The following is a 12,916-nucleotide window of genomic DNA, read 5'->3' as shown; positions in this document are numbered from 1 at the left end:
CACCTGAAGAACATTTGGCTTGTTTCACATCCAATAAAGTGCCAATAAAGTGGCAGTGAACATGGTTGAGCACATTATCTGTAAAGTGTGATAGCAGGTACTGTGGGCATGTCACATAGTGAGTACCTCTGATGATAGAGAGCACTTGTGATTTTGCACTAACAGTGTTGGAAGTAAAGTGGGATGTATGTTCATTTCACTAGAATAGGTGAGAGGTCTAGTTTAAATAGAGAAGGTGGTGATGCTTTTCGTTACATAGGCAAGAAAAAGAATAAATTCATTAGGACTAAAGTTGATAGAGTAACATTTACTGATTCTAAAATACTAGTTTGTTAAGAAGGGCTTCTAGTATGCAGAGGCAGAAGGATTGTGAATCCCAAGTGAGGCCGGGTAATTTTAGCAATACCCTTTTCAAAATAAAGGGCTGGGATTGTACAGTTCTTGCTTGATTATATCAGAGTTCCTGATTTCATCACCTATACTGTCCCGAAAAATGGATCCTTGAAATGTTATCTTGATCCATAATAAGAAAAAGCAAGAATGGTTTGTTTTGTTTTCTAGAACAGAGTATGCTGCAAGGACGTCAGAGAGCTCGGAGGAACTCCCTGAAGAGGAGCCTGAGAAGAGAGTGGTTGAGTGTGAGGACGGAAGCAGTGATAAGGATGCACGGCCTGCTCTGGAGACTCAGCCACGCCTGCAGAAACAGGATGGGGACAGGGTATGACGTCACTCGCTAAATGAAACCACTGGGAGTCCGTCAACTAGAAAGAAGCCTGCCGGAGAAATAAGATCACAGTGTAGACTGTGGTTGGTGGTTGAGAAAATTTATACATTGGATTTATGGATTTTTGTAGGGGCAAATAGTACGATCCCTCAGTGCATTTTAGATACACACTGATAGGTGGAGTTAGATACACTTAACAAGTATACAAACGTTGAAGCCAGTTAGGGTCCAGGCAAGCTTTACTTTTGTTAGAAGAATGAAAATTAGTTATTTGGATTTTTTTTTTTAAAACTGCAACTGATTTTCTTTCTTTCTTTTTAAATTATTTATTTAATGTTATATGAGTGCACTGTAGCTGTCTTCAGAAGAGGACATTGGGTCCCATTACAGATGGTTGTGAGCCACCATGTGGTTGCTGGGAATTGAACTCAGGACCTCTGGAAGAGCAGTCAGTGCTCTTAACCAGAACCATCTCTTCAGAAGATTTTCTGAATCCCTCAAAAGATAGTTAAAGTAGTTACAAAAGAAAACAACACCCAAAACGAATAGATAAATCTTCTGTATCTAACAAAACTAATTAATCAGGCTTCACACTTGACCTCTATATGTTTACTATCCTATCCTCTCCCTCATATCTTCAGGCCTTTGCTTATATATTCCTGGTTCCTTGTTTCATATGCAACTGCGTTTCTTGAAAAGTCTTCTGCCTGTTCTCCTAGTATACACAATATAAGAGTGACAGTACTACCAGCTTTTCTTATTACTATTTTTTTTTAATGTGTATGGGTGTGTTGCCTCTTTGTGTCTGTGCACCAAGTACCAGCCTGCTGCCTTTGAAGGTCAGAAGAGGGGCCCGGCATAGTGGTGCACACCTTTAATTCCAGCACTTTGGAGGCATCTCTGAGATCTGAGGCCAGCCTGGTCTACGCAGTTCCAGTACAGCCAGGACTACATAAGAGAGATACTGTCTTAAAAAATGAAAAACAAAATAGAAAGCATGGGGTTCCCTGGAACTGGATTTACAGACAGTTGTTATTATGTGGGTGTTGCTAATTGAGTCTGGGTCCACTGGAACAGCAAGCTCTTCTACCAGTTTCCTTTTGTTCCCTCTACCTCATTAAACTGTATTTTAAAATGCCGTTTTTTTCTTTTAGGAAATTGGGTAAAATAAAAGCATATACTTCTGAGGGAAAAAAAAACTAAATGTTTATAGTTTTCCCCCTTTAAACTATAGTATAATGTAGTCTGTTGGAGACAGTACATATCCTGTAGCTTGTCTCATCAGCAGGACATTGAGCATATGCTAGAACTGCTCCTCGGTGACACTGCCTTTGTAATTCAGTGGATTTTCTTCTCTAGGGAACTGACTGCTTTACCCTACCTAAGGTTCCTTAATTTTCTGGGTGTGTGTGTGTGTGTCCATGTGTCTGTATATATTTGACTCATGCTTTTTTCTTCTTAAAGTATATATGCTGGGGAAGTCAGTATTTGGCGTTTAGGGGTGCATATGCTCATATACGCACATGCATAGGCCAGAAAAGGATGTTAGGTATCTTCCTTTGTTGCTGTTTGCCTTACTGCTTTAAGACAGGCTGTCTTACTGAACGGAAACTTACCCTTTATCTAGACCTGCTAGCTAGCCTGGTTGACTAGTGACCCTAGGATCACTAGTGACTCTTTGTTCACTATGATGCTTGACTAGTGACCCTTTGTCTTTGGTTCCTATTGCTGGTACAGGAATAAACAGCAGCGTCTACATCTTTTTATGTGGATGTGGGATTTGAACTCAGGTTGTCATGCTTGCATACCAAGTGTTCCTTATCAACTAAACCATCCCCAATCCCAGGTTTAGATCTACAGTCACTTGCCCACTGCATATTTCTGTCATCTTAATTCAGTTCAATAATACTTCTGTTTTTTCCTCATGCATTTTTAATTATGCATGTATGGATATATCTTTGTGCAAGCATTTGTATATGCATGCTGGTGCCCACAGAAGCCACGAGTGGGTACTGAACTCTTCAGAGCTGTAGTTACAGTTAAGTCACATAACATGGGAGAGAGGACCCAGCACAGGTCTTCTGCAAGGGTAGTAGTACTCTTCACCTCTGAGCCGTCCTAATTCTTTTGTTTTGAATCTGCTTTCCTGTTTTGTCCATTCTGCTCTCAAATTTAAAGGACTGACCATTTCTTTTTCATTGCTTCTTTGTGACCACGGTTCTGTCTTATGTTTTGCCTTTCTCATTTTCTTCCCTTGAACATTTTTCTCAGTCTGGTTGGTGCTTTTATGAGTTCACTGTAATTACTTTCTGTGTGTAACCAACTTTGTGTACCACTTGGTATAATACTAATGTCTTTGTTAGAGTTTCTATTACTGCAACAAAAACACCATGACCAAAAATCAAGTTGGGTTTGTTTGGCCTACACTTCCAGATTGTAGTCCATCATTGGAAGAAGTCAGGACTCAAGCAGGGCTGGAACCTAGAGGCAAGAGCTTATGACCATGGAGGGGTGCTGATTACTGGCTTGCTCCCAATGGTTTGCTCAACCTGTTTTCTTACAGAACCCAGGGCCACCACCCCAGGGATGGCACTACCCACAATGGGCTGGGCCCTCTTCCATTGATCACTAATTGAGAAAATGTCTTACAGTTGGATCTCATGGAGACATTTCCTCAACTGAGGTACCTTTCTGATAACTCTAGCTTGTGCCAAGGTGACACAGAAACCTTCCAGTACAAGTAAGACATATATTAATGGCATAAAACATTCTGTCTCCTTTTGTGTAATCAGGCTGACATTAGAATTGCCTTTAAACTGATTTAGACCGTCTACAAACCTAGGACCCTCCTACCTTAGTCTTCCAGGCACTAGGATTAGAGTCACACCTCCAAGCTCATCCTGAAAACTGTTGTTGTAAAAATATATAAATAAAAGAGTAGTCTTTTACCCCGATTGGTCTGCACCTCAGTGCCCCAGATATCTGCTAGATATCTTGGCGGAAACACATCCCAGCCGCACTTTCCTACACTCAAACCCCCACATAAAAGAACATACAACACAATAACCTTAGATCCAATTGGTAAGATATAATTGCCCACTTAAACATACAAAGCCCGGTACTATCCATCCCTTGAGAACATTAATAACAACCTGTAAATACACAGAGCAGAATCTTAACATCACCTGCCACCTTGTCCTGCCACGGCTTCTCCCCTCTCTCTGTCTCCTGTTTTTGTTCTAGTCTCCTCCTCTTCCTTCAAACTTCTCTCCCGCCCATCCTTCCTTCTCCTCCAATGAGGCCTCCTTCTATCCTGTACCTGCCCCTCACCTGTACTTTACAAATTCAGTGAGGAGAAGGTTCTGGTGAAGTCACCTGAGTCCTGAGTAGAGACTAGGCTGTTGTCCTTGGGGCAGTGGAATTAGCATCAAAATACAGATAGCTTCAGGGCAAACCACAACAGAAAACTGTGATTTTTAGAAAAGTTTTATTCTGGAACAGTTAAGTCTGCTGTGAACATCTCTTTTTGGAAAACTTTGGTTTTTGTTTTTGTTTTGTTTGAGACAGTGTTTCCCTACAGAGCCCTGGCTGTCCTGGCACTCACTGTGTAGACCAGGCTGGCATTGAACTCACAGAGATCTAAGCGTCTTGGCTCTCCCCCCTCTCCCCCCTCCCCCCTCTCTGTCTCTCTCTGTCTGTCTCTCTCTCTCTGTCTCTGTCTCCCTGATGCTGTTATCAAAGGCGTGTGTCATCACGCCCACACAGAAGAGTTTTTAGGAATCTAGTCTTGGATCTAGTTTTGAACAGTTACTGTTCAAATATTAACTTTCTAAGTTTTTAAAATGGTAATGGTGTTACTTCTGGTTATTAGACTTTCATTAGGAATTAGAAATATTAAACATTAAGTAGATGTAAATTGATAAATACTGGAAGAAAGTCAGAAATTAGAAGGCTGGTGCCATCGGGGCGGTTTTCTGTGCTTCACTGTGTGAGGCAAAGAACTGATTGTTTGCATTGACTGACAGTCAGTTGAGACTGGAGATTTTGTTTTCTCAGCAAGAAGCAAGTAGACCTAGATTTTGTAGGCCTGGTAGCGCTCCTCTCTCTGGCATGGTAAGCTCTCTCAACAGAGCCCCCGACTTCCCAGGTGCTGAGCACCCGGCATTGTTTCACAGAGCTGGCATCAAGACTCACGGTGCTCTGCTAAAGTTCATTCTATGACTGTCCTTTAAGAAGGAATAGATAGAAGGAGAAGGATCTTAGAGCCACGTTGTGTAGCCCCTGGCCATCCTTGTCCTGACCTCTCACCAGAGAACAGTGGGGATCTGTGGCCTGGATTCTTTACCTCACTGACACTCCCTACTGAGCCCCACCCTCTACACTGCCCCCAGTAAGAATACATTTTAACTGGTACTTTATATTGTGAGGGTTGGTGGGTGGTTAAGTAGGGACTGAGAATGCACCTCTCGTGAACAGTTTGTAATCGTATCTGTCTTTCCCTCTTGGTGCAGGACTCTGCGTTAGAGCCTGTGAATGGTGAGGTAACAGATGCTGCCCTCAAGACTTCCCTTACAGCTGAAGAGGATGACTCCAGCAGTGAGGGTCCTGAAGAAGAAATTCCACCTTTAACTTCCAGTGGAGAGACTGGGCCTCCTGTTCCACGGGCAGCAGAGTCTTCAAAAGCACCCAAGGCTACACTAGACCAGGTAGGAAAGGCATCACCTCAGTTTCCATATGTAAATTTGCCAATATTGGCGCCATTCGGTGCCAGAAGATAGAGGACTCAGAATCTTTTCTCTACGTCATCCTTTAGGAAAAATTTTATTTCAGACGTAAGTTTTTATATTTGCCTTTCAAGGTTCAGTTCTACTCCACTCCATATCATAAGTCCTTTATGGTGACAAAATGAACTCTCTCTTACAGACTTAGGGAAATGATTAGGAAAACAAAAAACAAAGAGACCAAAAACAAAAGCATGGTTTACCAAACATTTGAGGACTTATTGTGTGCCCTGGCTATGACTTCTATAGTAACGTTGTTTGTTTGAAGTTCAGTAGAAAGGCTGAAGAAAAGCTCGGTAGACTACTTAAATGAATTTGGTTAGTCTGAGATGTTTGAATGTATGGCTGAAGGACATGTGTAGTAAAGCTTCCTAAGTGTCTCACTGAAGGTGGTGGGTAAATCTCCTGTCACCTGATGGCTGTTGTCAATGTAACCAGGCAGACCTGCCAGGCTGTCGGGCTACGCAGAACAACAGCGAGAAGCTTTAGAACTCAGGAGTGAGGCCCACGGGATAGCACAGGTTAGCACAGGCTAGCACAGGTTAGCAGAGTCAAGATAGGTGTATCTTAGAGAGGCAGAGCTGCTGAAGGACTGCATGTCCTGGGGACTTCATGCCGGTGTGGCCTTAACATTCTGCTTCTTGCCTCATGGTCATCACCTCCCTCGTAATCTTTGAGTTGTGTGACATCTCTAAGGAGTTTCTGGTCCCTCACTGGGTACTGTATTGTGATTGATCTTTTTCAAGATTTATGATTCACTCACCACTGTTGTTTTCAAAAACAGAATCCTAATTGTTCGGTTTTACTAGTCTAGACTTAGGAGCCCAAAGGCTGTGGTGAAAACCTGCCGGGTCCTCTAGCCTAGCACGCAGTCCTTTAGGAAAGGCAGAGCAAACACCCAACTGACCTGGTATACAGCCTTAAAGTCCTTCAACTCAGAGACCCTCCTTTCTGTCTGCTTATGTTCCTGTCTGTCAGCTGGTTGCTTGCCCCGCCTCTTGGCCTATGGTTGACTTTATTTACCTCTTAAAGGTGTGTCCTAGCTCTGGGCCACACAGTAAGGCTTTTTCCAGTTCACCGTCCTGGGGTTCACAGTGCGATCTAATATCCTATAACACACCAGCCTCAGAAAGAACATAGAGATGTAGATTATTAGTAAAGTTAGGTTAAAATGTTTTTGTTAGTGGCTTTGATGTAGAAAATCTGGGGGAATAATTTAAAGCTCAGAAAGGCACACTTTTAATAGTTGGGATTTTTTGTTTGTTTGCTTTTTTGAGGTCAGAGAACAAGAACAATGGCGGCCTGATGAGTGCTCAGTGCAGGCTTAGATTTTCCAACCCACTTTAGTAAGGGCTCTTAAACACTTCAGCCTCCCTTCTAGCCCACCACCCACCGGAGGAGGGAAAAGGATACGGAGGATGTGGACCTGTTTAGAAGTAGCTCTTCGGAGCGAGTCCAGTCTTCATCATCAAGATAATCAGCCGTCAGTTCACACAGGTCAGAGGTGGCAGCTCCATCATTCGCAGACACCACTCACAGCTCAGCAGAGGCAGGCTGACCCAGAAGAGGCCTCCAGGACATCAGCAGAAGGCTTTTGTGCATTTCTTTCTATGAAGTCATGACAAACAATAAACAGTAAAGAATGGCAAGACCTACCAGTACCATCCAGCATTGTCCACTGTCTGTTGGGTTATATTTATATTCCTTCTTAATATCATTTGCTGTAGCAAAACATCATTTGACAGAACTGACATTCCAAAGAAACCAGAAATTTTCATTTCAACCAGGTGACATGCCTTTCTTGCTAAAGCTGGGTTGGTGATCAAGATGATTAATTTCTTGTACGTATTTTTTGCCCTTGGTTTCCTGATACAGTTTATTTAAAAGTTGTTGGTGAGTGGGTGTGCACAAGTTTAGCTTTGTGATTCTTTTTTTTTTTTTTTTTTTCTATTTTCCGGAGCTGGGGACTGAACCTAGGGCCTTTGCGCTAGCAAGCGCTCTACCACTGAGCTAAATCCCCAACCCCTAGCTTTGTGATTCTTTTTAAGATTTTTTTTTTTAAAACGTTATTTTCTCTGTTGCAGTCTCTTTTTTTTTTTTTTTTAAGATTTATTCATTTTATTATATATAAGTACACTGTAGCTGTCATCAGATACACCAGAAGAGGGCATCGGATCTCTTTACAGATGGTTGTGAGCCACCATGTGGTTGCTGGGAATTGAACTCAGGACCTCTGGAAGAGTAGTCGGGTGCTCTTAACCGCTGAGCCATCTCTCCAGCCCCTTTTTAAGATTTTTTAAAGATTACTAAGATAGTGACCAATCCTCTCTTCGTAACCACAAGTTCCAGCCTGCCAGTAATAGAAACTGCCTGAGAAAAGTATCTTGCTTGCCTGCTTATACTTTGTTAATTTATAACAAGGTACTTAGACATGAATGTTCTTGGGAATAATTTGGTTTTTTCACCTGTGATAAGTAAAATGTTTAATTGTGTAAAGAGTATCGGGGGAACATGCTGTCTTTACTTGTATTTATTGTAATCATTCATTTAAAGAAAAATAGACTAACCACATTGTAATTTTATATACTGCTTGGAAGATTTTGCTGGGATATATAAGCTGTGGGAGGAAGAATAAAGTTGCTATAGCCTTGCTTTCTTACCAAGTGCGTGCGTGCGTTCATTTCCCAGACAATTAATTTTTGTTCCCTTACCACTTTTGACAGCCCAGAGATTTTTGAGACCCCAGAGAATTAAGTTTCACTCCCTCAAAGGAAAGTGTGCTGCGTGACTAGTCTCCATCTGCATCCCTCTCCCGGGGTATCTGATCTGTGGACACTGGCCTTTGGCACCCAGTGAGGGTAGCAGTGTTGTCCCTGAGACTCTTCCTTCTGGCTCCAGCAATGCCAAAACCTAGGGGCAATTAATTTGGTACGATCTTGAAGCCTAAAGTTTCATGGATACTCTCTCAGGCAACAAGATCTCTTCTAAGAATTTATTGTAGTAAACTCACCATGAGACAGTTTTGGAGACACTAGTTGGATTTAACATAATGTCCTTGTGCTGAACAAAAGTGATGACTAGTGAGCTCTCCCATGGTAGTTCAGTGACACTGTCTGAGAATGAGTCACTGTAGACGTGCATTGCAGAACTCTTTACTGAGCTTTGCCTTGTGTTCTTTCCCCAGACCTCACCTGTTACTGACGCAGAAATGTTGACTGATGAAGGCCCCTCTAATGATAAAGGTCATACTGAAGAAAATCTGTCCCCAGTTTCAAAAAAGAAAACTATTTTGGGGAGCTCAGACAATGTTGCCACTCTATCAAATGAAGAAAAGTCAGATGGTGACTTTCCAAATTCTGTGGTAGCAGAATTTCCTGAAGAACCAGTCTCTGAGAATGTGTCACCCAACACTACTTCCTCAGTGGAAGACCAGGGTGAGGAGGGGGTACCTGAAGCCCAGGAACCATCGGCTACTCAGAGTTCTCTGATAGAGGTAGAACTGGAAGACGTGCCATTCCCACAGAATGCAGGACAGAAGAACCAGTCAGAGGAGCAGTCTGAAGCATCTTCTGAGCAACTGGAACAGTATACACAGTCAGCAGAGAAAGCCGTGGACAGCAGCTCAGAGGAGATTGAAGTGGAAGTTCCCGTAGTAGACAGGCGCAGTCTGAGAAGAAAGGCCAAGGGACATAAGGGACCTGGCAAGAAGAAAGCCAAGATGACCTGAATGGAGGAGAAACGTTGTTGATAAATACGTTTGTTGTTGTTGTTGTTGTTGTTGTTTTTAAACTATGGTTAATTAATAAACAGCATGGGGCACAGGACAAATTTTAAAATTTCGATTTGAACCTACAGATATAGGTTTTCTTTTTCTTTTAGAACGTGGATTCGCCATTCATTTTCATTTTTCAGGCTATTTTCTGTAACTTTTATTTATGAGCCATGTGTCAATTTTGGAAATCCAGGTCATAATTTTCCTTCGGCAAGTAAAACATCTAATCATTAAGATTTTAAAAAGACAACTTAAAAAAACTGTTAGACTTTGATCATAGGAATCTTTTATACTACTGGTTTTAATGGTAAAACTTGGTAAGGATTCTTAAAGTTTTATCTTAGTATCAGAATCAATCTCTGTCCTTAAGTGTAGGCATACCTAAACAAAATGTCAGTTAACTAATATATCAGGAGAACAAAATGAGAAACTTGTGATCAGTGGTTTATGAAGATGATTGTTTTTGTTTTTACTTCTTAATGTTAGTTGTAGGTGGAGTTCTTCAAGCCTCTGAGTAGCCTAGACTTCATATCATCTGGTGTTAATAGTACTGTTAAAGATGTAACTGGTATGTGGGTACATAATTTCAAATTCCACCTGAAGTATTAGTTTGCTATAATTTTTTTCTATATATATTTGTAGATGCTGAAGAGCTTGAGTATGCTTTTATCTTGTAAACACCTCAAGTCATTGAATTTAGCATTCAGTTTAACTTGGACTGTGGTCCTGATCACAGGTAGTACAGAAGTATAGGCCCCTTCCTAAGCCTCCTTAATTCTACTGCTGTCTAACTCACTGTGACTCTCATATCAAAAGACCTCCATCCAGCTTGCCAGTACACCCTTGTGTCCATTTTTGGATAGGTCTAGAACTCTGTCCAACTACCTTTAGAGCTAGGTGGAAGGAGTAAAGCTGCCCTAGGAGATGTACAAATGCCTACACTCTGATTCTGCTGTCCCTTTGGGTCTTGTGTACTTTAGATGTCTTCAGAGTACTGGCTGTAGGCCAATCTGTGTGCACTTTATTGCTATGGCAAGAGCATTTGAGTTTTTTGTTCTAAGATGGTTTCTCTGTATAGCCTTGACTGTCCTGCTCTTGCTCTGTAAACCAGGCTGACCTCCAGCTCAGATCTGACTGCCTCTGCCTATTGAGTGTTGGGATTAAAGGTGTGCAGCACCACCACCTGACTGTTTGATATTTTAGAAATACTTTTAAATTAACTATTTAATGACAATTGTTATTAAAATGAACAAACTGGTTATTCTTAGGGTTCATAGAGAATTGGTCACTTGGGAAATACCATGTCCTTTGATTTGTATTTTAGTTAGAGACTACTTTGATACCAGTCAGATTTGTTTTTGAAACAGCTTGAACTTTTGAGAGGAATGTTGGGAATTTGAATCATGAAGTGCTGTGAGTCTATGTTCAGTCTTCAGTCAGCTGATTTGATGTTTTTATGTTTCATTTATTAGGGATGCTGGTATTTTAGAAAAGTCTAATTAGTCAACATCTTTAAGCAGCAGACCAAATAGTAAACCCTTTTATGAAGTCAGATCACTTGCACTTACCTGTTGTCTTGATTTTGGTTAGCTGTTAGGTAATTTCATTCTAAGTGAAAATTATACTGACCATTTTTCTTAGTAAATGCTAAGTTATAAAGTAGATCTGACTAACTCTAGTGAATTTGCAAGCGTGGATGCTGTTTTACACATTTAGAGAAACTTGTCAATATCTTTACAGATAGTAACCGAAGGGTTTGTTAAGATTTAGAAACTTCCAAACTCTATTTTTCATTTTTAACATTTAAAAATTTCTTGATACATTGTTTTTTGTTTTTTGTGGCTATTGTTCCCCTTACATTACATTCTTTAAATGAGTGTTTTTAAGAGATTGCACTCACTGGCAGCTCAATGTATGAATAGTCTCTAGAGTTAAAATATTTACATATCACACTGGGTACTAGCAGTATAAACTTACTTATACTTCCTAAACGTGTTTGCTATAAGTGGGATTCAAAGCAGTTTCAAAACATTTTGTTCGGTATACAAGAAAACTTGTTACTTGTCTGTGGCGTTAGTTAAAGTTTATAGAGTGGAAAGTTAGGTCACAGGAAAAATCTTTCATATTCAGTAACGTTTATATAAAATTTGTAACAAAATTTATGTTCAGTAGGGAATGTAAACAAATGTGGCTTTTGCAAGGCATGAGGACTACAGTGACTTCAAGCAGCGCTCTGCTGAGTGCTCAGTCATATTCCACAGTCTCCTGTGAACTGGTACTGTTTCAGTCATGATTGTGGAGAAGGAAGCACCCTTCTAGTGTATATACATATATATTTCCTTACGTAACAAAGCAGATGAGTATTACCAGAAGTTTAGTTCTACTTTCACACTTAAACTATTGTTAGACCACACAAAAGTTTATTTAAAATTTTATTGTAAAGCTCCTTTAAAACTTTTAAAGAGATTCTATTATGATTTTTTAAATAAAACCAAATGGCATGACTTAGACTGTCAGTCTTCTCTGTGTGTCTACTTTTCCTTTTCCCATTGATTTGTAGAGACTAAGGAGGACGTCTGGTCACTAATGGTCTGCTTTGAACAGGTGACCAATGTTACTTAGCCAGTGTTAGCAAGCAGTGTACCTTCAAGCCCTTCTATCAGCTAAATGTCTCTGGCTTTCTCCCCTTTGGAGTTACCTATGGTCACAGCAAACTGGAACAGTAAATAATTTGTACTAATACTACACATATGTAACCGTTTGCGAGAGCAGCTTTTGCCTTCTATGTCCATTAGCCATCTGGTGTCTTGGGGTGAGGTCTTATAGAACTCGTGCTTGTTTTAATACTTCCTGCAAGACAGTTTGTTGGTTTTAATACTAAAAAGTTAAGCAAGCATACTTCAGCAGTACCCACTGAGTACCTGAAGTCTGACTTCCTTTCACTGTAACTTAGGCAAATAAATACACATTGCCCATTTTTATTGGTAAAAAACATTAAAATTTATAAGGCGGGTCCTGAAGTGATTGTCTTTGCTGGTCAGTCATTTCCAAGGAACTAACCTTCCTGTTCCTTTGTTATCTTTGTATGTTTCTCAAACTTAAAACTTATACTTATGGTTGGTTTCTTTGCTAGGTTATTTTCCCCCTTAATTTTTTTTTCTTTTCTTTTTTTCGGAGCTGGGGACTGAACCCAGGGCCTTGCACTTGCTAGGCAAGCACTCTACCACTGAGCTAAATCCCCAACCCTGCTTAATTTTTAAAATAGTAATTAAACCTATGTTTTGTGATTGTTTTCTAGTCTTCTGTTTTAAATTTTCTTTTCCTCAAGTTTCATTCATTGTTAGACATTGAATGACTGTGTTAAAGGCACAATTAATCACATTGCCTGTATTATGAAAGATTTTAAAAAGTAAAAATTTAAAGCAATGTGGTGATTATAGATTAATATATACTCTTAAGAACATGGATTGAGTTATACCTCAAATCATGACTTTTCAATTTAATTAACTCCTACATCTCAAGTCACTGGTACATGTTTGAAAGTTATGTAACCCAATTCTTTTTTAATGTTTAAGATTTATTTATTGTAGCTGTCTTCAGACACACCAGAAGAGGGCATCAGATCCCATTACAGATGGT

The 12,916-nt window shown here is 40.4% G+C and overlaps 1 protein-coding gene across 1 annotated transcript in view; it reads left to right on the top strand.

Moving 5' to 3' along the window:
- Positions 1-11,793, top strand: part of Fam169a (family with sequence similarity 169 member A) — a 56,296-nt gene extending 44,503 nt beyond the window's left edge. Inside the window, exons 11-13 of the mRNA XM_032899003.1 lie at positions 562-718; positions 5,236-5,430; positions 8,690-11,793. Of these exons, the coding sequence (XP_032754894.1) occupies positions 562-718; positions 5,236-5,430; positions 8,690-9,232 (895 nt within the window). The 3' untranslated portion in view covers positions 9,233-11,793. The remainder of the gene's footprint in view (positions 1-561; positions 719-5,235; positions 5,431-8,689) is intronic.
- The last annotated feature ends 1,123 nt before the right edge of the window (positions 11,794-12,916 follow it).

This window comes from Rattus rattus, chromosome 3, assembly GCF_011064425.1.
Source record: "Rattus rattus isolate New Zealand chromosome 3, Rrattus_CSIRO_v1, whole genome shotgun sequence".
Lineage (NCBI taxonomy): Eukaryota > Metazoa > Chordata > Mammalia > Rodentia > Muridae > Rattus > Rattus rattus.
This window is presented reverse-complemented; position numbering and strand designations above follow the sequence as displayed.